At 38.3% G+C, this 22,401-nt stretch overlaps 1 protein-coding gene across 1 annotated transcript in view; it reads left to right on the top strand.

The window, feature by feature from the left end:
- The window catches only part of PROS1 (protein S), a 31,947-nt gene extending 17,765 nt beyond the window's left edge, over window positions 1-14,182 (top strand). Inside the window, exons 9-15 of the mRNA XM_065853411.2 lie at window positions 1,800-1,918; window positions 4,008-4,197; window positions 5,169-5,336; window positions 6,357-6,525; window positions 8,129-8,277; window positions 9,075-9,288; window positions 11,707-14,182. Coding sequence (XP_065709483.2) covers window positions 1,800-1,918; window positions 4,008-4,197; window positions 5,169-5,336; window positions 6,357-6,525; window positions 8,129-8,277; window positions 9,075-9,288; window positions 11,707-11,852 — 1,155 coding nt within the window. The 3' untranslated portion in view covers window positions 11,853-14,182. The remainder of the gene's footprint in view (window positions 1-1,799; window positions 1,919-4,007; window positions 4,198-5,168; window positions 5,337-6,356; window positions 6,526-8,128; window positions 8,278-9,074; window positions 9,289-11,706) is intronic.
- The last annotated feature ends 8,219 nt before the right edge of the window (window positions 14,183-22,401 follow it).

Here is a 22,401-nt window from a genome sequence, read left to right as displayed (position 1 = left end):
TAACAGAAAGTTTGGAATTCTGGAGAATCCCAGTTCAAGGATTTTCCTGTGAGTGGTTCCCTGTCTACTTTGAAAAGCAGGCTGAGACTTGTTACATGAAGTGAGCTCAGATAACTGCCAACAAAAACCCCCCATCTCTAACACAATATAATAAAATTTGGCTTAAACTGTAGGAACAAGGTCTGATGCAAGTTCTAGCATGTATGTATTATATCTTGTTTATACTTGCTGAAATTTTTTATCTGAACAACACTTGCAGTTAGTTTCAGGCCTTTTAATTGAAAAAAAAATACTTTAATCAGCTGAAAATATTTGCAGTCCTAAGACTAGTGGCACTATCAAACATAAAATGAAGTAGCCGTAAAATTCAGGATGAATACCTATACATTTAGTGAAACTGCTACATTTTGAATACAGAAATCGAAGTTCGAGAACTGCATTGTTAACTTTTACCAAAGTACCGCATGTCTCGAGAACAGAAAAGCCCTTCACACCTATTTTTGATCATTCTCTTCTGTACAACTACTATACTTCCATCATATAGAAGTTATTCAAGGTGCATTTTGAGGGATAACTTCAAATCAAAGAGACTTTAAGGCTCCTACTAGTCAATGAGGCGGGTACATACTCTGGAAGAGTCTTCCCACCTCTCCTTATATGCAGAGTCTAGTTCCTTGTACCTAAAGGAAATCTGAGTGCTTTCCTTTTAAAACAAAACTGTAGATATTACTTAAATGATAACATTAGTTTCAGAAAACAAAGCATTCAACAGTGCTTTAGAATGGATACCTGACATTTGTTTACTGAATGTTTTACTAGTTTAAACTTGCACTACACATAAAATAGATACTATTCCTGTTTAAAACTTAGGTAGATTAATACCCGAAAGAATAAGTACCATTTTCCCCCTTCTCATTGCAGCTGCAGATGGCTGACTGTGATTACTCACACTGGGTTTGACTAGAACATTAGGATTAATCCCAGTTTTACATACTGCTGTAGGCCTTTCAGTTGCCACAAGCACTTAGAACTTCTTTTACAGTTTTCCTGAGAGAGTGTAGTCCTAAGAGCTTCATGTCCTCACTAACGGTTCTCAGAAATATTAATTCAGTGGTATTCCGGCAGGAGTTGTGGTGTTAATTTAATCAACAATCCTTTCCAGAGGTCAAACAGAACAACTACATTCAAGGAACAGACAGAAATTTTTTCTATTAATCTGTTACTTAATCCACTTGTAAATTGTTATTTTTTTATCTCACATAATTTATTCTAGTAGTGCTAGAGATTATTCAGCTATGCGTGGTTGTATATCAGTATTATTAAATAAAATAAAAAGTGATTTTTAAATTATTATTTTTTATTAAATCTTCTCAGGACAGAGCTCTGGCCCCATTCCCTTCAAATACCCAATCAGATTTAGATTCCATATAACTTTAATAATGGAACCTGGCAGGACCCCAGCAGGTGGGTGTCACAGATCCCCGGTGAAAGGAAGGTACCTGATGGAAGATTTTAATTCTTGATTCAAATACTAAATATTTAAATATTAGTTGCAATCCACCAGAACTGCGTTTAAACCTGAATTATCCTCCAACAGCTTAAATAAAAGGACATTTCAAGCAAAAAACCACAGGCCCTCATTTTTACATAGGTATTCAAGTTTAAAAAACAAAACAAAATACACAGAGGTAGGGCATTGCTTTAAAAAAAGAAAAGACAGGCTAGCAGCCAACAGCAGGAGTTACTTCATGAACTATCATGATGCATTAACAGCTTTTTTTATTCTCTACCATTTTCAGTCTGTCACTGCATGTACCCCACTGAACCTTGAAAAGAATTATGAACTGCTTTACCTGGCAGAGCAATTTATAGGAATTCCCGTTCTGTACTTAAAGTTCAAATTGCCAAATATCACGAGGTAAGAATTTGCTATTGATAAAAGTATGCATTGAAATTATGGACATTTGTTTTTGTTAGTTTCCTGAGGGTTTAGAAAGAGTACATTGCATGCATAAATTATATCACCATCTCCCCACTGGTTAAGATACCTTTATATGGAGAATGAATTTACTTGGGTTCCTGCATATACCAGCACTTAGAGGAAGCTGAAGTTATTTGAAAGTGTACAGGCAAGAGCAATGTGTCTAGAGTCAGTTTGCAGCATCTCTTATTGGTTGTACCGTGTCCTTGAGCCACCTCATCAGTATAGACAGCAGCTCTCTCACATAGCAAAACTCAAAGGTCAGCAAGTTTCTTCCAGATACCTCAGAAGCAGGTAGGAGACAGTAGCAGCCATGTCCCAGCCAGGAAACAGTGCACAGCTAGGGCAAGACTTGCTCTGTTGTTATTCAGATGCAATCATATCTATGAATAACAGAGTTGGAGTCTTCCAGCCATTACAGTCCTAGTTACCAGTGCTGTTGTCGGGAGAGGAGTACGGACTGGGAGAAAGAGTTCAAAGAGATCTGGACTTAAGTGGGCAAAAAAGGAGAAGGGCTGAGGGCTGTAAGTTTAATAGGCAGTAGGTCCCCGTGGTTTGTGAACGAAAGAGCAAAAAGCTTGGTGTTTCCTCATGATAGAAACTTACTCTTCCCCTGAAGGAGAGAGCAGGGGCTGGGGATGGTGGACAGCAGTGATACAGATGCAGGAGGGCATTTAGAATTCTCAACATAAAATTCAGATGTTATAGGATAATAATTACTGTACAGCTTTCAGTTATATATGGGAGTGGCTTTCGTTTGGATATTGCTGCTGTTTCGCTTCTGGGTAGAAGCTGTGACATACTACACACATACTACTGAGAAATGAAACCAGGCCAATGCTTCCCCCCACCTCTGTGCTTCATTTCACAGGGTGTTTCAAGGACACTGCCTGTCTAGAGTGCCATCTGTATGATTTTCTTCACAGCTGTAGGAACAATTGCTAATGGTAGTGACCTCTTTATTAATCTTTGATCTTTTCACTGCAGCAGCTGAAATTGCAGTGTTCTTTGACTTACTGACCAAGCAGTTTGAGGGTAAAAGCAGCAGCAGCTCTTGAGCTGGTGATCCCCAGAGCCTCTGAACCTTACAGAAAGACATAAATATTGAGAACTTTTTCTTCTACTGCTATTCTAAGTTGACCAGGCATTACATTAATGCTCTCCTGGAAGACCTTTCTAAGATGATAAATGTTTGAAGCTATCTTAATAGTCTCTGTGTAAATACAGAATGAGTTTTCTGTGGGTCTGCATGAGAAACAATGACATCTAGTGGACAAAGAACAAGACAGAGAGTGAAAGTGACTCAAGTTCTTAATTACAGCTCCCTTTTTCTTTTGTTGTCTTCAGCAAATCCTAACTTCCAAATGCTTTGTTTTGCCCTTTCATCCTTAATCTATTTTATCTAGTCCAAATGTTCTAGGAGACAAGGACTGTTTTTGGCTATACTTATACTCTCTCTTCCACCATACAGGTACTATAATACAAACCATAATTTTGCTACATATACACATTCAGCCAACTGCCAAGATCCAAACAACAAATTCTCAGATTAGAGAATGACATATAACAGGCAGCAGTAACCAAAGGAAATTGCTAGGTTATAGTTGTTGTAGGACAACACTTGGCAAACCTTTTGTATTTAAGCACATCATAGATCGTGTATTTTTTCTGCATTGCATCTCCATGAAATGCAACAGGAATATTACATCTGTCTTCTTACTCAAGGGAGTATGATATCCCTCACATGTAAAGGTCATCATGTATTTGGGAACTGAACCAAGGCTCTTTCAAATCCCAGCTCAAGGCATTGATCTCAGAACTTTTCACTGGATTCAGATGAACAAGGCTTATATTAGATTCTCCTTCTGACTAACTGTATGCAAATATCACAACGGCTCAGATACAGAGTTACCAAAAAGTTAATATCTATGAATTTTTTTTTTTTTTTACCCTATTAATGACTTATTGTAGGCTATACAGTATTTCACGTTTCCTATCTTATAAAGATTCCTTCTTCCCAAATCAGATTTATGGCAGAATTTGATTTCCGGACATACGATGCAGAGGGAGTTATACTATATGCAGAATCTCTTGACAATACAGCATGGATCTTACTTGCTCTTCGTGATGGGAAGATTGAAATTCAATACAAGAATGAATTTGGAACAAAAGTCACCAGTGGAGGCAAAGCCATTAATGATGGACTGTGGCATATAGTAAGATGGGTTTTCCTCTTCCCTTTTGTTCCTTTAACCCACTATGGGAAAAATTTTCTTGATAAGTAAAACTGGGAGAAACTAAGCAACTATTAAAAAGGCTTAAAATGATGCCTTCAAATCCTAGATTTAAAAATCAACCCAGAAATACACAAGAATGCCCTACATCTGGGAAATTGTGGCACCGGTTTACAATGAAGACAGAGGTAATTACCACCAGCTGACAATATAGGAATTATTCTTTGTAATCATAAAAAAAGGAAGCAGCAGAATATTAAAACGTGATTGCATGCTCAAGTGCATAGTTATTAGACAGTTTGTCTAGAAAGCAAGTTTTAAATTTGCTAGACCAGAAATCCATCTTGTTCTTCAAATCTGCATACCTGAAGTGAAGGGCCTTGCTCACTTACACCATCTATAAATCACACCAAATTATTAACACCAGGTAGGTTTTGGTTGCTTTTAAAGGGGGATGAGAGAAGCTAGGATTCTGCCTAGATCTCCTGTTTCAGTTCAGTACAACTTCCTTGAGGTTAAAAATCTTTTATGCCTAATAATTGTTGGAGGAACCATCGAGCCTATTTTGTCTACATCCCATCTAAAGATTCAGTGCCCTATAGCAGGTTGCAGTGACATAGAGAACTGTATGAATTGGATACAGAGCAGTTGTAGAAATCGACTTCTTGCAAACTCCATCACACATAAAGCAAACTAATCAGCTGCATGGGTTTTCCCAGGGGTAGGATAGGGGTGGAATAGAAGATCATCCTCCTGTGGATATCCGTGGATGTTGACAGTTGTCATGATTCAAGTTTAAATATGCTTTGAATATTGACTGTATTAAAACTGTTTTACAATTTGGTTGTTTAGAGAAACATTAGTAATGCTTCATAGAGGTATGTGTCATTAGTATTTAAAATATTCTACATGTTTTTGTGTGTATGTATGTAATTATTTGTATTTAATTTTAGATATCAGTTGAAGAACTGGAACACAGCATCAGTGTAAAAATAGCTAAAGAAGCCGTGATGAGTATTAACAGCCCAGGAACTCTTTTTAAACAATCACAGGGATTCTTGGAAACTAAGGTTTACATTGCTGGATTACCTCGCAAAGTGGGCAACACTCTTGTTAAACAGGTAACTAAAATAATAAGAGTAATGTTGATTCATACTGTTCTATTACTTTTTTTTGTTTTGTATTGTTTACTTAGTAGTCACAGAGGAAGAGTGGCCTGGAATCCATTTAGAAAACGAAAATCAGGTTTTTAAACGTCTATTTTGAAAGTAAACATATATGAAGCTGTGTAGTCTGTCTTCAGTTAGGTTTCTGTTGTAAAATCTCTGCACTTAACAGTCTAATCTTTCAGGATTCCATAGCCTGTTTTAATATAGCTTTAAGATTCTCTAAATCACCACCACTGCTGCTGCGAGAGCTGTTTCAAGGGATTCATGTTTCTGGTGCTGGCTTTTGCTAGGCTCTGAATAGGTACGGAATTCACTATGCAGGCAGCGCAATGAGTTTTCATTTGCAGTAGGTTTTGTATTAGCCCAGACTAGACAAGGCCCATGATTCTTTCAGTCTTATATCCTCAACAGCTCTATCTTATACTGGGGATAGGTATGCTCAAGTTGTTGCAATCATCAGAGAGGCAAAAATGTAACTGTACAGTAGAGGCTGCATTTTTTTTTTTAAGTGCATTTTTGCTCGAAAGTGAAGCAGAAAGAAAAAGTAGGAAGCAACACAACATCACCTTACCCAACAGAAAGTAATTCCAGAAATTTCTTTATACTTTAGTACAAGGAGAAGATGAAACCTTGAACAGGGAACGGTGGCAGTGATCATTGTCTTTCAGCTACAGAAAAGCTGTCATGACCTGAACAAAAAGCCAGCATGAGCTTTAAAAATTGATGTAATCTATTTTGTAGAGATCACTGGCATAAAAATGGGAAATGTTATTAAATCAGAAATACCTTTGAAGGCTGAGGTACTAAATTCATGCCATTTGTTTCCACCCAGAATCAGTGCTGTAACCTGTAGCATTGATAAGGCTATTATGGGCTATCCAGAAATAAGTTAGTATGTAAAGTAATGCCTTACTATTACAATTTTTAAAATACCTTTGAATGCAGACTTCTAGTGCTGTAATTCTTCAACAGATTAACCCTCGACTAGATGGGTGCATTCGTGCCTGGAACCTGATGAATCAGGGACACTCAGGTGTAAAAGAAGTTATTCAAGAAAAACAGAGCAAACATTGTTTAGTAGCAGTGGAGAGAGGATCGTTCTACCCTGGCACTGGAATGGCAAAGTTTCAGATAAACTATAGTAAGTATTTTGATGTCTATTCCTATATTACTTGCAGGACTCATGATAGAACTGATGAATTGTTAAAACAAATAAAACAAAAATAAAAGAGACACACAAATTAAGCTATACACCACTGCATCCAGCAATGATTCCTGTAACTTCTGTTAGAAGTTTGCTTGAATGAGAATTCTAGTCTCATTGGTGTCATCCATTTAATTCTGAAGTGCTTTACGTTAGGAAGCATATTCTTTATTTGCAAAAGATGGGCACTGTTGAACACACTCACTTACCAAAGATCTAATTCTGTCCCCTGTTCATCAATGGGGAAAGCTGTCATATTATTGGCAGAAAAATAAGGTTAGGGGTGGAGAAAAGGATCATGGATTGTTTTGTGTATACAATTCTGCTTCTAAATGGATATTATATCTAGAGGTTTTAGGTGCATCTCTTGCTCCTTCCTCAACCCAGAACTTTCTTGCCTGACCTCATGCCCCAATATAAAAATTTGCAAAGCAGGATCTCGTCGTGCACACCTGAGAGCCCAAATGAGATACCTCTTGAGCATCATCCCAAATCCTGTTGACATTATACTCTTCCCTATCCTAAATATTATGCTACCTTTCAACCCTGCTCTGATCCCCAGTCCTTTTCATCCCAGGGCTTCCTGTGCTTTTCCAGGCCTTTTCTTGAAATTCCCTAGTCCACTTCAAAAGATTTCTCCAGCTTTTTTTATTCTGTGCTTCCAACATACTTATATCAGTTTCCTACGCCCATCAAGTCTCCTCAACTTTCCTCCCATTCTTTCATTAACACCATGCTGCCATGACTCCTCCTGAATCTTGCATTTGGGGCTGCTGCCCTGACTTTAGCCACTTTCCTTTCTGTTCTCACTCTGCCACCCCTCAAATCCAAGAGGCTGCCCACACTTACTGCAGCCTTTCTACGAGCTATTATAGCCCACTGATTCCCTGCCCATTTGGCTTTGTGTAGGAACCTCATGTTCTAGGATTTCTGCTTCCTCAAGAACCTACTAGAAATCAGTAAACTACTAGATTTGACTGGGGGGTGGGCAAGAGACACTGGAAGAAAACATACAAAAGGTGACAAATATCTCTTTAAGTAGTAATTTTTATATTAGCTGCACTGTGAATGCATCATGTGAAATTATATTTGGACCATCTGCGTATTTACACACCTGCATATTCCCATTTAATAGTGGAACAGCTTTGGAATGTAAATGTGTATGAAAACTGCCAGTCTTCTACTCAGTGGCAGCAATTTATGAGTAGATTAGGTTTTTGGGTTTAATTTTGAGCTGACCTGTAATGAATATGGCACCTGCTCCAGTTTAAAATGGATAATGTAGCAAAACAAAACAAAATGTCCAATAAGCACAGATTAGGAAAGATGCAGGATTAAAGTTTTTATCTTCTTTTTTTTTTTTTTTAAAGTCGTAGTTCTTTCTAAAAGTTCCAAAAAGTTCACTTTTTTTTTTTTTTTTTCCCTGGAGATTAATACTAATTTTTCCACAGTGGGAGCAAATTAAATACTGATTTTTGACACCGTATAAATGTTTAATTAGCAGATGGATTTATTAATCTAATTATTCTTTTTAAAACAGATAATCTTGACAGTGCTGAAGACTGGTTAATAAATGTGACTATGACTATTCGCCCATCCACAGACACTGGTGTTATGTTTGCCTTGGTTTCTAATGAAACAGTGCCTCTTGCTTTGTCCATAGTGGACTCTAACTCCTCTGACTCACAGGTGATTTTACAATTATCGTACCAGCTGATGTGCATATAAGTGCAACCTTTTGTTTTTGTCTCACTTAACTTTCCATTTTTGAAAAATCAAAATTAAAAAAGGTACTTACACTTACTTACAGTGGAGCTGGTAGGCCGACTTAATATTTTGAAAAGCACTTAGATCGTACAGTGATATTCCAAAAATATATTACTATTCATGATTGCTACAGCAGTGACTAAGTGCTCTTATGTCAGGTACTATCCATTACATCATGTCATCTTTAACCTTTCCTTCCAAATGCACAAAGCAGAAAGGGGAATATGACAGAAGTAGAATGATGATATTATAGTAATGGCATCATGTTAGTTCCAATTTATAAACAGATCTTTTTGTCCTTAAGTTTCCATTTACATCTGTTGACATCAGGCATCCCTGAGTGTGATTATACACAATGGCTAATCCATGCTTTTGCCTAAAATAAGAACCTATAGCGAACACTTTGGTTACCTTTAAAGTTGTAGCAGTACTCCTTTTACCTTTAAGAGAAACACGACTTCACCTCAGAACCATAGCCAAAGATTGTTTACAGTGAACATTCTCACTTTCAAGAATACAAATGAATGGCATTCATCACCAAAGATGATGATTATACATCAAGTTTTGTAACTTTTGCAACTTAAGGTACCAGTTTTTAAAATGTGTATTTAACATTTCTTTCTCTTCTACTTTCAAATATAAAATGCATCAGAACTAAGTATAATTGTATGTTAAAGTCATATGTGACATCTTTTGTGACCTACCATTCTTCCACTTAGAAAATCATTGTGACCATTGGAAACACCACTGTTGCACATCTGGAATCAAAGAAGTTATGTACACCCAGAAAAGTGATGGTTGGACTTCTAGTAACCAAAGAGCAACTTGAACTGTCTGTTGATTCACACACAGACAGAACCAATTCAGAGAAACTGTCTGTCCTGCATCAAGCAATGATGGCAAATGTTGTTACCTATTTGGGCGGCTTGCCAGGTAAATCATATTTCTTTTCATTAATTGGATTATTTGGATAAGATTGATTATATTCAGCCTTACCCAATCTAGAAAAAACCCACAACTGCACAGAAAAAAACAGATTGTTTTCTCTTCAAGTGCTTCAATTGTCAGAAGTGCAGAAGGAGAAGTCAGGACTATAGTTTCAGTGATTAAACTCTAGGCAATAGATAACTGGCAATCTTTATGAGACAGAAAATGTGTTGAAACAGCAAATATTTTGTGCAAATCATGCTGCAAGTTTATCCCCAGTCTTAAGACATGTACAAGCATTATTTTGTACAGGAAGTGTACTCATGCTTATCTATAAAAAAGCTTCACTTCAGGGTGAATCATGAAGAAAAATAGCATTGCCACAGATGAGGAATTTTCCAAGTCTAAAATCCTCAAACTTGAAAACTGCTAGAGGAAAGACACCATAGTTACATTACTTCTGGTGGAGATTTTCTGTATCCTCAAAGTTATTTTAGGCAGAATAAGTCACAGTTTCTAAGGAAATTCTAAGAGTTAGACCAACACAGTCTTGACTTGCCATCCATTTTACAAGTAGGCTGCAGTGTCATAGCACTGCCCCAGATAGAGCTGGTCTTTATCCGCGGTGAGTTTCTTTTGCAGGAGACATGGGTGCGCAGGAGTAGAAAGAGGGGAGGAACTGTGTAACCATTGGACATGATCTCTTCAGGCATTTCTTCCAAGGTAGTCTACACAGGGGAATGCACTAGTGGTGCAACAGATAAGCATCAGTGTTTTTGTAATACTTGCTCACTTTTAAAAGAGAGATGAAGCCAGTCCTTACATAGAAGAAAAGAGTCAGTAGGTTAACTGAGCTACAGTAGCTTAACTAAGATTCCAGTCATTTTTAAACTTCTTCATCTTTCTAATATTTAAATGATTCTTTCTAGTACATTGCGAGCCACAGAGTAGTTGGCACCTTACGAGCTAAGACCTTGGCTTCTGTCAAGCATCCAAAATAGATAAGAAGCACATATTAGTTACTTGCTGTTCCTTAAAAGTAAGTGTAATCTCTCTGTTTTAAAAGGCATCTTCAACATGTAAATTAACTAAAAAAACTCTGTATGCATAAACAGTTCTACTTAGAGGTCTCAAAAAAAGCGACAAAAAATCCCATATTATCCAAAGGAGCCTCTTTCACAACAGCCACTGTTACCAAAGAGGGAAGTAGGAAAACTACTCTAGGTCCCCATGTACAACCAGTTTGGCTTACACTGATTCATTTACTCACTCTCACTCCTGAAAAGCCACTGGGATTACTGAGCAGTATAAACTGGTAGGTAAGGATCCCCATGCTGAACCAGAGTGTGCAGAACTGTATGTTTAAAAGATACGTAGCAAAAATATGCATTTCATTAAGACCAGAAGACCCCATTTTTGATACATATTTCTTCAAACTAGTAGCAATGTTGGGAGTATGCTTCTTTGATAATTAATTCAGCACAACCAGTGCAGACTAAATGAGACTTGCACAGTTCTATGACAGCAGTGTTATCATCACTAGGGTAGAAAGAGCAGAAGGGCATGATTCTACAGGACTGTGCAGTACCTCAGCTTACAGCAAAACAAAATCACAAGGAAGCAACATTGCTTGTTCCCCAGACAATCAAGTCTATCTTCTAGGAGAGATAGGGTGATTACCTTCTGAACAACAACAACAAAAAAAAAGATTACGCTCTTGAGATCAGCTCCTGGGCATCCTCATGCTACTTACTGAAGGTACTTGGATTGCCTACGTCTACCTTGTAAGAATCCAGTTGTACCCTAAGACCTCAGAGCAATGCCTGCTTGATTTTGTATTTAACATATTGTTTCCTGCAAGCCAGCTGATGTTGCTGTAATCCAAACAATACTTACATAAGCAACAGATAAAGTGAGTCTTTTACAGAGAATTCACTTTGAAGAAGCAGTAAGGAAGCAGTAAAATGTGTGGAGTTCCCAGGGGTCCCCTATCTGAGAACTTGCAGATTTTAATCCCAAGTAGCTTTCTGGCAAAAGCAAGCTGGTTCTTTCTGTGACCTCTAAACCCATAAACATCTGTTTGGAGATCAGGACAAGAACAGTGGACTCCAGGAAACAAACTATTGGGTTACTGTTGTTAATACAGGAAATGCTACTATGAAAAACATTCATGTGGTTAGGTTTCTGGATGGGAATAGACTTCTAACGCATATTTCAAATTTTACTGACCTTTCTCAGCTTTGCTGACTTTATCTCAATCTTAAAGAAAACTGAGAAGAAGTGTTTCCTGCCAAATTGCTCTTTTTTTTTCTCATAGCTGCCTAATGGATTGGGAATGGAGTATTCCCTATGTTTCTGGTAATCTGAAAAATACATAAGAATTTGCATGCTTTGGCCTAATAAATTGAACGTGTTTCTGTGCAGATGTTCCTTTGGGTGCTACGTTAGTAACCGCTTTTTATAATGGCTGCATGGAGGTGAAGGTCAACAACAGACAGCTGGATCTGGATGAAGCCATTTCTAAACACAATGACATTAGATCTCACTCGTGCCCACTGATTATGCAGTAACCATTCAATTCTTAATTTAACTTTTTCAGATATAATTTGTGTAATTAGTCTCATGCCATAATGAAGCCTGTGTTATTTTATTCAAGATGTGCCAGGAAAATAATCAACAGTATGTTTTTCCTCCCTTTTATATAGAATGGGGGAGAAAATCCCCTCTCTTTTGAGCTGGAAAGAGACAATCAAGATCGAAGTTCTGTAAAATATTCTTTTATTCATATCAGTGATAAATCTTTAAGCTAGATTTATCTTCCATGTTCATACTATTCCCTTGATATACTTTGTTTGGAGAGAAAGTTCAGAAAGTTCTGTTTAGAATAATGTTTTTTCTTATTATTTTTCATATATCAACACAAAGTTACAAGTTTCAAATTTTGTTAGTGTATTTGGATCTAAACAAAAGTGGTCTCGTCAAACTTTTCCAAGCATAGCATAGAAAGAGAAATGTCTACAGGTTTTGTAATATGTGCTTTTGGTAAAGAACAAAATACCCTAGAATCTGGAGCCCACGCTCTCTGTGAATATGTTTACAAGAAGTTATATCAATATTGTTAAAGCAACTTCAAAACTGAAATGTTTTCGTAAGTATCAATAGCTCATTTTTTGAAAATAGCTCTTGTTATACTGTACCAGCTTTAATTCTTCTACTGTAGGAACCCAGCTTTAGACTTTGCACAGAGTTCTGGATCAGGTCAGGTAATTTACTTTTAAAGTGGGTTAAAGTAGACCCCAGGCAATTTGGGAAAACAGAGGAGCTTGAAAGAGGGAGCTCTGGTCTTCATCATAGGACATCAAAATGGAGTTTGCTAGGTAAAGATGAGAAATTGTGGCAAACATTTTTTCCATTCATGACAAATCTAGCACTCCTCAATATGAGCACCCTCTAATGGTCCACCAAATACCCTTTATTTAGGTCACCCTTGCATTCACAGAGCACCAGAAGAGATTTATTTGTGAACCCTGTGTTTCCGATGTACTTGAAGGCCTAAATTTTGCTCATAACATCAGAATGTAGAACCATATGCTGCTCAGCCAACTTTAATGGAACAGGTAATTAGAAAAGTATTGTTTTCCCCAGGTGTGCTCATTTCAAGCATTTCTAATATTTCTTTAACATCCTTTGAGTGTTTTTTCTGCTGCCAACCTCGTTTTCACACAACCAGAAACCTCCCTGCACAGCTCACCTAGTGGTTTTGTGAAGCCCAAACCAAATAAGTAGCAAGATAATTGCTGTAAGAGATGAATATATACTGTCATCCATAAGCAGAGAGACATCTATCTGCCAGGATTATTGACCTGAGGTTTGCTTTCTTCACTTGAGACACTGAAGTGGAAATGTATGTACAGAAGAATGGATTGTGACAATATTCATTTTGAGGATTGGCTTTCTCCAGAGATATTCCCAAGATTCCCCGTGACATTAGTGAGGTTTCTTTCACCGTTGAGTACTAGCATTAGTACATCAGTATTGCAGAATCTGAGCCCATTTGTCAACATTATTACTTTATCTGAGGTTATTGTTAACTTCACTTCTCACTTCCGTAATGCAAACGAGGATTTGCTCTGACTTTCTCACCAGTCAGCCTCAGTATGGTGTCCAATTCTGTCCAGAACTTACACATCCTGGTTATCAGCAGGAGTACCATACAGCTGACACCCAGGGCCTTAGTTGCCAGTGAACTACTGCTTCTACTTTTCTAGGATGGCATGTAAAAAAAGCTTTGATTTCTCCAGCCTCCTTGGAGGGGAAGTAACTGCAGAAAAGCACCCCTACCTTGCTTTTCCATCCCAACACACACATTCTTCATTTGTGCCTAAGTTGAAGAATAACTTGACTGAAATAAGCATGTTTTTCATGCAAGGCAGAGCAAAATCAAAAATATAATTTCGATATCATATTCATGTGATTATGCCATTTATAGTATGTTAGCAGCACCCACTGAATTCTGGAAAGCCCTTGGGTCAGCCTCTTTGCCTTCTACAACAAACATAGAAAAGGTGAAATGAGGGACACAAAGTCAAGTGTTAGCAATAGTCTCAATGCTTATGTTGACCTGTGCAAACAGGCGAAAGTTTGTTTTGGTTTTTTTTTTGTTTGTTTGGTTTTTAGCTTTTGTTTATTTAAGTATAATAAAGAGTATAGAGGTGAAATTAAAGAAGACGAAAATCACTGATTTTTCCCATGCAGGAATAATTTCTTTTTATTTTCATGGAAGAATATTTTAGAGTATTGTACTTATAATGAAACCTCTGCACTTCTTTTTTTTTTTTAATGTAAAAGTGCCTCTCTCTTGTAAGAACTAAATAAAGCAGCATTTGCAAGTTTCTTTTCATTTTAAGTTGTATTTGCTTATTTTTTTTAATTGTTACTCTGAAGACTTGTTCTAGTGGTCAATGGCTTACTCAGGAGATTATCACAATCTTCAGCATCAAAGAATTGGCTCAAATAATATGCTATGCAAATAGGCATCCATATTCTCTAGATAAATTTTCAAGTTCATTAATTGCTTAATATTGCCTGAGGAAATTAAGCTTTGGTTAAAGCTATGTGTGGAAGAAAAAGATCAGGGAAAGTTATCGATTCCTATCTTTTCTTATTCATCAGATGTATTCCATTGTATTTTTAGGCATAATCATTTCAGTGAGTGCCATTCAGTGTTTATACAGAACAGCTGGACCCCCTCTGTGCTTTTGTTTCAGCTCCTGTGCACCAAGTGTTACAAATCAGTATGTCCTAATTTCCTTAAAAATTTAATCTAGTTTTGGAATTGGTTATACTAAAGCAGCTTCCTGCATATATATCTGATCTAAGCTTACTTTTTACATGCTTTAATGCTGGTATGTCTCCTAGTAGAGATAACTTGCTATATTGTGTGCAAATACCTTCACTATTGAAATTCAGGATTAGAGCTGTCAAAGAGAGGTCAAACCCATTTTCAGTCATTCTAGTCCCACTTATCACTGAACAATGCACTGATATTGGTCCTTGGATGTCATTAGTCATATGTACATGCTTAATATTTTGCTGCCTCAGCAATCTTGTTATATCAAAATAATCACCCTGATTTGGGAGCAATTTCATGTTTCATCTGCCAAAAAGAACAGTTATGCACCAAAAAAATCAGATAGAAAGGAAGCCATATTAGCTAATACTAAAGGGGTTAAGCAGACATTACTTGGTGAATAAAAAAGAACTTTGATACTCAGACTCTGGTTGTGTCCCACATTCTTTTCCTTGACCACAGTCCTGCAGCAGCAGTTCAGAGCTAAATGACCTTGGTTCCTGTCATTTTACATAGCTGATTACCTGACATGTTGGTGCAAATGTGCCAAGGTGATGGAAATACTGTTGCACTATTGTTGGAAATCTAATGAAGCATCAACAGAAAATCTAATGAAGTGTCAACAGAATCCCCTATCCATAGGTAGGTAGTTACCTACGGAAGATTCATAGTAACAGGGCTTACCGTTCCTGTTCTTTTAAAAAATGCTTCCTATCCACAAAATAACTGTGTCCCTGTTGTTACACCGGGCATACACTTTTGCTCTAAGGGTAGTTATATTTCAATAGGAATATGTGAATTAGCAGCTAAACAAATCATAAGCTGGTTCCGAGTAAGGGAGCTACTATGTTGCTTACAGACACCCATATTGAATCGATCGAGTGGTTGCAAATGAAACAACTGTATGTAATTCAGTATTTAATTATATTGCTTTTTTAAAAAAAAATTCCACCCCCTTGTCATTCAGGCTGAGGACCATGGGAGATGCAACGACACATAAAGCAAAAAACACACACCTCACCACACCCCATAAGCAGTTAGGTGCATTTTGGGAAAGTCAGATACATGCAAAAATACGTTAAAAAGTACAATTGGCCTAATTAACGTTTTCATATACAAAAATTAACATAAAATTGTCCTATGCAGCAACCTATGCCAGAAAATTTCTGAAGTAGCGTGGTGCTTTGTGTCTGCCTCTTGATTTTGGAAGCACCAAAAAGGCAGAAATGCAGTCCACCTTGGTGACAACATTGAAGCGAGCCAACCAACCAAACCGAACCAAACAAAAAAACCAGTAGATGTTTTCACCTCCTTTCCTCTTTTCCACTATACACCCCTCCAAGCACATAAACGCTTCTTTCAACAGTTTGCTCCCCCAAGCCCAGCTTTATAAATGCACATGTTTGAGCAGGCACACTTGCATGTAAACTGGAGCTCAAAGTCTTCAGGTTGCCGTTGAGTATCTGTCATTAGAGGAATAACTGAAGACACCAAAAGTATGACACTCTGGTTTGTGATGCCAGACCTGCTATAGATTGAGTCTCTTGCTCACCTTTCCTCATAAACAAAATAGGTCATCGAAGCACCTCTGAAAAATATTGTTTCAGTTTTCTAAGCCTCAACAGTCCCATGCAAAGCAGTACTTTTTTTCTTAATGCTCATTAAGAAAAGCTGTGTTTCCCTTCCCTCCCATCTCCCAGTTAAGAGGTAGACAAAAAACAAACACAAGACGCTACTCTGCAGTTACAAGAAGCCAGACAATTCGCTTTTCTAGATAGAGGGCCAGAATCGGCCTCATTCTTCTCTGAGCTAGCCAAGCTCCCTTTGCTGAAGGCCTACCACAGCACTGGGGGTGAAGGACAAGCACATGCTGACAGCAGTGCTGACACCCAGCATCAGTAAACAGAAGACAGCAATACTTCTAGAACATACTAGTGGTTTTATATATGATATCATAAATAGGATAGTAGTTTATAAAGGAAAGGTCTTAATACGATGTGAGAAGACCACTGTAAAACACATGTAGGTTATATGTGAATTGTTGCAAGCTTGGGCTGGCACAGAAAGTACAGAATAAAAATGTATTTTCTTAAACTCCAAGAAATAACAGTTTATGTATAAACCAGCCAATATTTCTGATTACCATTCAGCAGTAGCTTACCTTTCCAAGAAAGGTTTTTCCCTTTTTCAAGTCCTGGTGACATTCCCATCAACCAAAACTTTGTTGCTTGGGGGATTTTGTTTGTTTGTTTTGTGGTTGTTTTGTGGGTTTTTGTTTGTTTGTTTGTTTGTTTTGTTTTTGTTTTGTTTTGTTTTTAAAGAAGAAGAAAAAAAGCTGTCATTAGAGCAAGCCTTACTCTTTCATGTGTATGTTCATTCCCACCAGTTGGTCACAGGCTCCTGCTAACGCAGCCCATTGAAAAGCAATCATCTTCTCTTTTAAATCTGGGTGGAAGCCAGCCTGTTGTTTAAAGGGTTTGTTCTGGAACAGAAGGTCATGTAGATTTAACAAACCTGTTTGCTTGGAACAGAAAAACCCTATCACCTTGTAATTCATGACTTTATATTACCACACTGGGCAACAGAGGCAATAAGCAAGCAGCACAGATGAACTGAAGTTTGCGTCTCATTGAAGGTTTATACACGCTCTCACAGTATTTCAGAGGATTCGTAAGCAGTTCATTGGCAGCTTCACAAAATCCTCATAGTGAAGTCATTATGTTGTGTTTGCCATTTTCCAGATGTGAACCAGGATGACATCAGGATCTGCCCCAAACTGTCCTTCCGTCTGCTGGGGTGGGCCAAAAACCCCAGTCCCTGGGGTGCTCCACCCCATACGGGAAATGAGATTGGCCTGGGTCAAACAGTCAAGAGAAGGACTGGCGTCCTGTCTTCACAAGTGAAGGCTGCTTTTGTAGTCACTTAGCTTAGACAAAGACAAATGAACATTATTTCCAAGCATCCTCCATATATCAAAAGACTGTCCCTTGAATACATGATGGATAAGAATGAATCTTACTTTCAAATAAGATTAGCACAGTTACTCTAGGTCTTTTGAAAGCAAGATGAGCCTTGCATTATTATTTTCTGAACTTCAGTTGCACAGGGAAGACTTCAAAGAAAAAAAATGACAAAACATTAGAAATACAGGCTGAATGTTTTCCAAACAAGACAGAATGTAATCACAATAATTTTGGACAAGATGTGTTGGTATGTTCTTTACATGTTACTGAAAAGCCAGACCACTGATTTAAATGATGTGAATATTCTTTACATATTTATCTTCTGCAAAAAATAAACTGTTTTTTACTGTTATTGTAAAGTAGGTAACTGAAATGGTTACTCTCTCACCTGTTTTCACTTGGTAGCAACCTTTCTTCTGAAGCTGTTGTGGACTTTTATCAAAAGGTGAAGATACCAGGAGTCCCAGGTTCTCCACCACTAATGGTATTAGTAGTTGATAAATTCAGCAGTTCCTTGCTTTGTTTTGGCTGTCAGTGATGTCATCAGCTGAAACTGGTTAAGCAGAACTATAGCCTATGATCTGAAGGGCTGAAAATGTACTTTAGTTCATCTACAAGAAAGCAAGAACAAGCTTTGCTAATATTTTTAAAGTTTGGCTACTGCCAGAAGCGGGAAGAACCTGTGGCTAACCAAGGGTGAAATTGATTTAATCAGTCTTACTTCACAGCCTGTTGTAGGTCTTGATATAAAAAAACACTCTCCACCCCCACCTCCCAAAAAAAAAAATCCCCAACCCATGAAACTTTAGAAGTGAACATTAGTTCCTCAGGAATCTGCACAATGAATTTTAAACAGATCCTCAAAGCACTCCATGCCTTTGCCCAGAACCAATTGTTTTTTCTTCTTCATGTGCACTGATTTTTCTACTGCTAATGGTGGGTTTAACTCTAAACTTGCAGAGAAGGTGTGTGTAGGCAGATGACTAAAGAATACATGAACGAATGATCTCCAAGGGTGCAAAGGGACATTAAACATCCACCTGCTGTTGAAAAGTCAACAACGCAACTCCATGCCTCTGAAAAACTGTCTTGTTGCGTAGGTGGAAGAACCTGATCTACAGACAATATTACAAAGCACAAACTTAAGTTGTGTGCAATTCTTTATCAGAACAAAAATCTACATGAGTAAAAATACAGAAGTTTATGTTTGCAGTCAGAGCAGAAATGCAATAGGTCCAAAGATTCTCTGACTTCGAACAAAAATAAAACATGCTTGTGACAGTACTGTACTGGGAAACCAATTTTAACCTGTCCCTGCTAAGTATGATGTATACAGAGAGTGAGAATGTAATTTTCTGCACAATCCAGAAATCTGCTGACTTCCCATGTCTGCTGTACATTGTACAGTAAATGCATAGTATAATATATTTTTAAGTGTTGAACATCACCCATGTTGGCTTAGGGCAGCAGTGCCAAGTTTCAACTCCTGCTAGAAACTTTCTGTGCAGGCTTTCCCTTCCTAGATACAAAGATGGTTGCAGTGACACTAATGCCTTTTGCAAATTACAACTAGGTTTTTAAGCCACTGCCACAATCAGAGTGTTAGGGACTCCAGTGTGCTAACAAAATTCATCTCCACGTCTGCTCCACCAGAGTTCAAAGATCCAGTTGCTTGGCATGGCTATGTCTGAGCCTTGGAGGAGGGCTGGCTGGCTGTGTGAAACAAACAGAAGCAAAAGAACAGCTGTTATGTGTCTGGTTGTTTGGGGCTTCTTGTCAACTGCTGTTGTGAAGGCCTGCTGTCGTGAAGGCCTGCTGTCCCAAGGTACCACTGGATGCTCAACTGCTGCGCAGTGCGGAGAGCAGAGGACATGTAGCTTGTAGATGGTACTCTTACATTCCAAGAAGCAATGCCATGCTACAATAACCCAACTTGCCTTAAACAAGCTGTATTTGACACCAGTATGGCATATGGAGCAAGCCCATTTGTGCGTCTTCGTAAGGGAGAGAGAAGACCTAGGTGGCACCACAGATGTTCTGGCTACCTGTCGTCTCCACACACTGCAGTGTTTAAGGGCTGATTTGCATATACACTTAACAGCAATTCTGTGTCTCCACATTACCTACAAGGAGCAGTCTGCTCAAAGGCTTTGGTTTTGTGCTGCTGATCACAAGGTTGACATCTTACTAGAGTACAATGCCAGTTTTATTCCCTTGTCTTAGAGTGCAAAAGCCAATCCCCTGACCCTTTTATTTTGCCTTTATAGCAAGAAAAGGTGTGTCTAACCACTGTCCTGAAGGCAAATTGTCTATTGTTTGTTAGTCTCCTCCTTCTGTGTGTTAGGTTTCCCACCCATCATCCACATCAGTGAAAGCAGATCCATGGATGTGCTGCTACTCACTGAATGTTCACACAGAAGTGCATCTGTGTACAAACAAAGCATTTTGAGGTATCAGTGAACATACATGTCTGACCTGCTTAGCTTAGCAATAAAATAATGGCTTTGGTAGCTGCCAGTGCAACAGCTTCACTTGCAGTGTAATAGACATGCTGCGTTCTTCTAGGCTCAGGCACCACCCGGACTGTGGAGCCCACCACTGGTATGTAATTATCAATTCCCTTGCTGTTTCATAAAACAGAAAGGAATCTGGCAGACTCTCTTATGACTGGGTTGGTCATATAGGACTCTGCCTCTTTCTCTGCATTTGTAAAGCCTCCTCATTTCTAGCCCTTTCATTCAATTTTTCTCAGCTCCAAGATCTTCAAGTGTCCTCATGCTTCTAGATGAGGAAAAGCCTACCCGAGCCTTCTTTTCTGATTTGCATCACACTTATTTCCCTGCCTCTGTTGTTGATCACAAAGTGGGATTCAAAGCATCTGGTAGCATCCAACAATGTTTTAGTCTTGATACTTAAGGTTACAAAGCTCTGCAACCTGTATTTGCACTTGTGGGAGAACATGATCCCTTGCTGTTCCTCTAAACCAGCCTGTAGTCTATTGGAAGTGGATACCCTGCTTCTAGGGTTGCTCTGAGATATTGTATCCCTCTGTGATACGGTTTTGAAGGGAGAAGTGTTAGCTATCATGGAGAACCTGAATTTTGAGCACTCTCAGGGTAATGACAGTGCAGCCAGGATCCTGTCTACCCTCTGAGGTGACATAATCAACTGTTGTTGAATTCAGGTCTGACTTCAACAGCTGCACTTCCATCTAGCCCCTGTGCAAGGAGTTGATGGTGCTATGATTTCATGGGCACCAGGCTCTCTGACACTGTTTTGGAAAACTTCTGTGTCTTCACTGAGAACCTGAGCCCTTGTTTCAGAAAACACAGGTCTTGACCATACCAATACTCTACTACCCTGGCAAAAGGGTAGTAACATCAATGTTGATGTTAGGTTCCTGCATAGCACTGCAGGGGAAAACAGTTTATCCGCTGCTGACCCTTTGGAGCCCAATTCTTCAGGTACTGTTGTCTTAAATGCTGGTCTTTGACAAATACATGGAGAAATCCAGTGGTTTGGATCCATTACTGGAAACTGTGTAGATGGTTAGCTGGCTATGCAAATTGTATTGTTACTGCACACATTAAATATCTAATTATTTGTTTTGGAACATTATCACTAGACCTGCCCTCTGTTTCTCCTACCTGCTGAGGGCAAAGGAAGAGAATTAAACAAAATACTCTGATTCTTCCAGGAAATACACATCTGAAGTTGATGGTCTTACAGGGATGCTGACCAGCTGTTTATTTATTATTTCTCTGGAAATCTTTGTCTTGTTTCCAATAAAACACTTTCTGACATAGGTTCACTACGTTTCCCTAAGACTGGGGAACTGTTTCTCATTTGTGTTCTCTGTTTCCTGGCCAAACATTGCATTACAACCAGAGAAAGCTTGCAAGAATGTGGCAGCATATTGGGGTGGAAAATAAACATTCTAGGGGATATTGCAAGTATTTCCAAAGCAAGCAATACACCCTCAGCAAGGTCACAATTAAAGTTCATCTGAAAAAGAACACAAATACGTGACGTTTTGATATAGCGCTAATAAGATTTCTCATACAAAGCACTCTGCGTTGTGGGGCAGGGAAGCTTCTACTTACAACACGACAAGAGGGGATGGCCCATATCGACATATATCTGCCATGTAGCTCTTCTGTCTGCATGTATCAGTTGCAGGGACATGTCTACTCAGCCACTCTGCCCTTGTCTCATTGTTCAAATATGTTTAATTAAGATACTAAAACTAATGAGAAATAGATATTTCTCACCAGGTTTAACTACTGTTGTACTGTTAGTGGAACACGGATGTGTGGAGAATCAGATATTTTAAGAACAATATATCTCCCTCTCCTCCCCTGGAGAACTTTTACCTTAGCTGACAAAAATCCTTTCATGTCAAACTGCATTCTTTCGGATGACCTATTGCCAGTTTCTCACTCAATGCTTTGATATAATTTGATACACCAGATCTTAAAGAAATGCTCATATCCATTATATTTATGTAAGCTGTTAAAACCAACAAAGTTACCAGGGAACACACAAGCTAAGCTTATATAAAATGTTTGCTAATACAGTTATCAGTCTGACAACATCAACTTGGAATTTGGTGGTCTTTTCACATGCTTGTCAGTGATGACTTACATTTTTTCCCTGGGGATCAGCTATCCATCCATCTGCTGTTCCATAAATCAGGTTTCCAGAAATCAAGTCACTTTCTGACAGTTACACAAGATCCACTGTAGAGAAAATGCATGCACATGTACTGCTATCTATGAAAAACCTCTTTGATTTTCCTCCAATTTT

The sequence above is a fragment of the Patagioenas fasciata genome, chromosome 1, assembly GCF_037038585.1.
Source record: "Patagioenas fasciata isolate bPatFas1 chromosome 1, bPatFas1.hap1, whole genome shotgun sequence".
Lineage (NCBI taxonomy): Eukaryota > Metazoa > Chordata > Aves > Columbiformes > Columbidae > Patagioenas > Patagioenas fasciata.
This window is presented reverse-complemented; position numbering and strand designations above follow the sequence as displayed.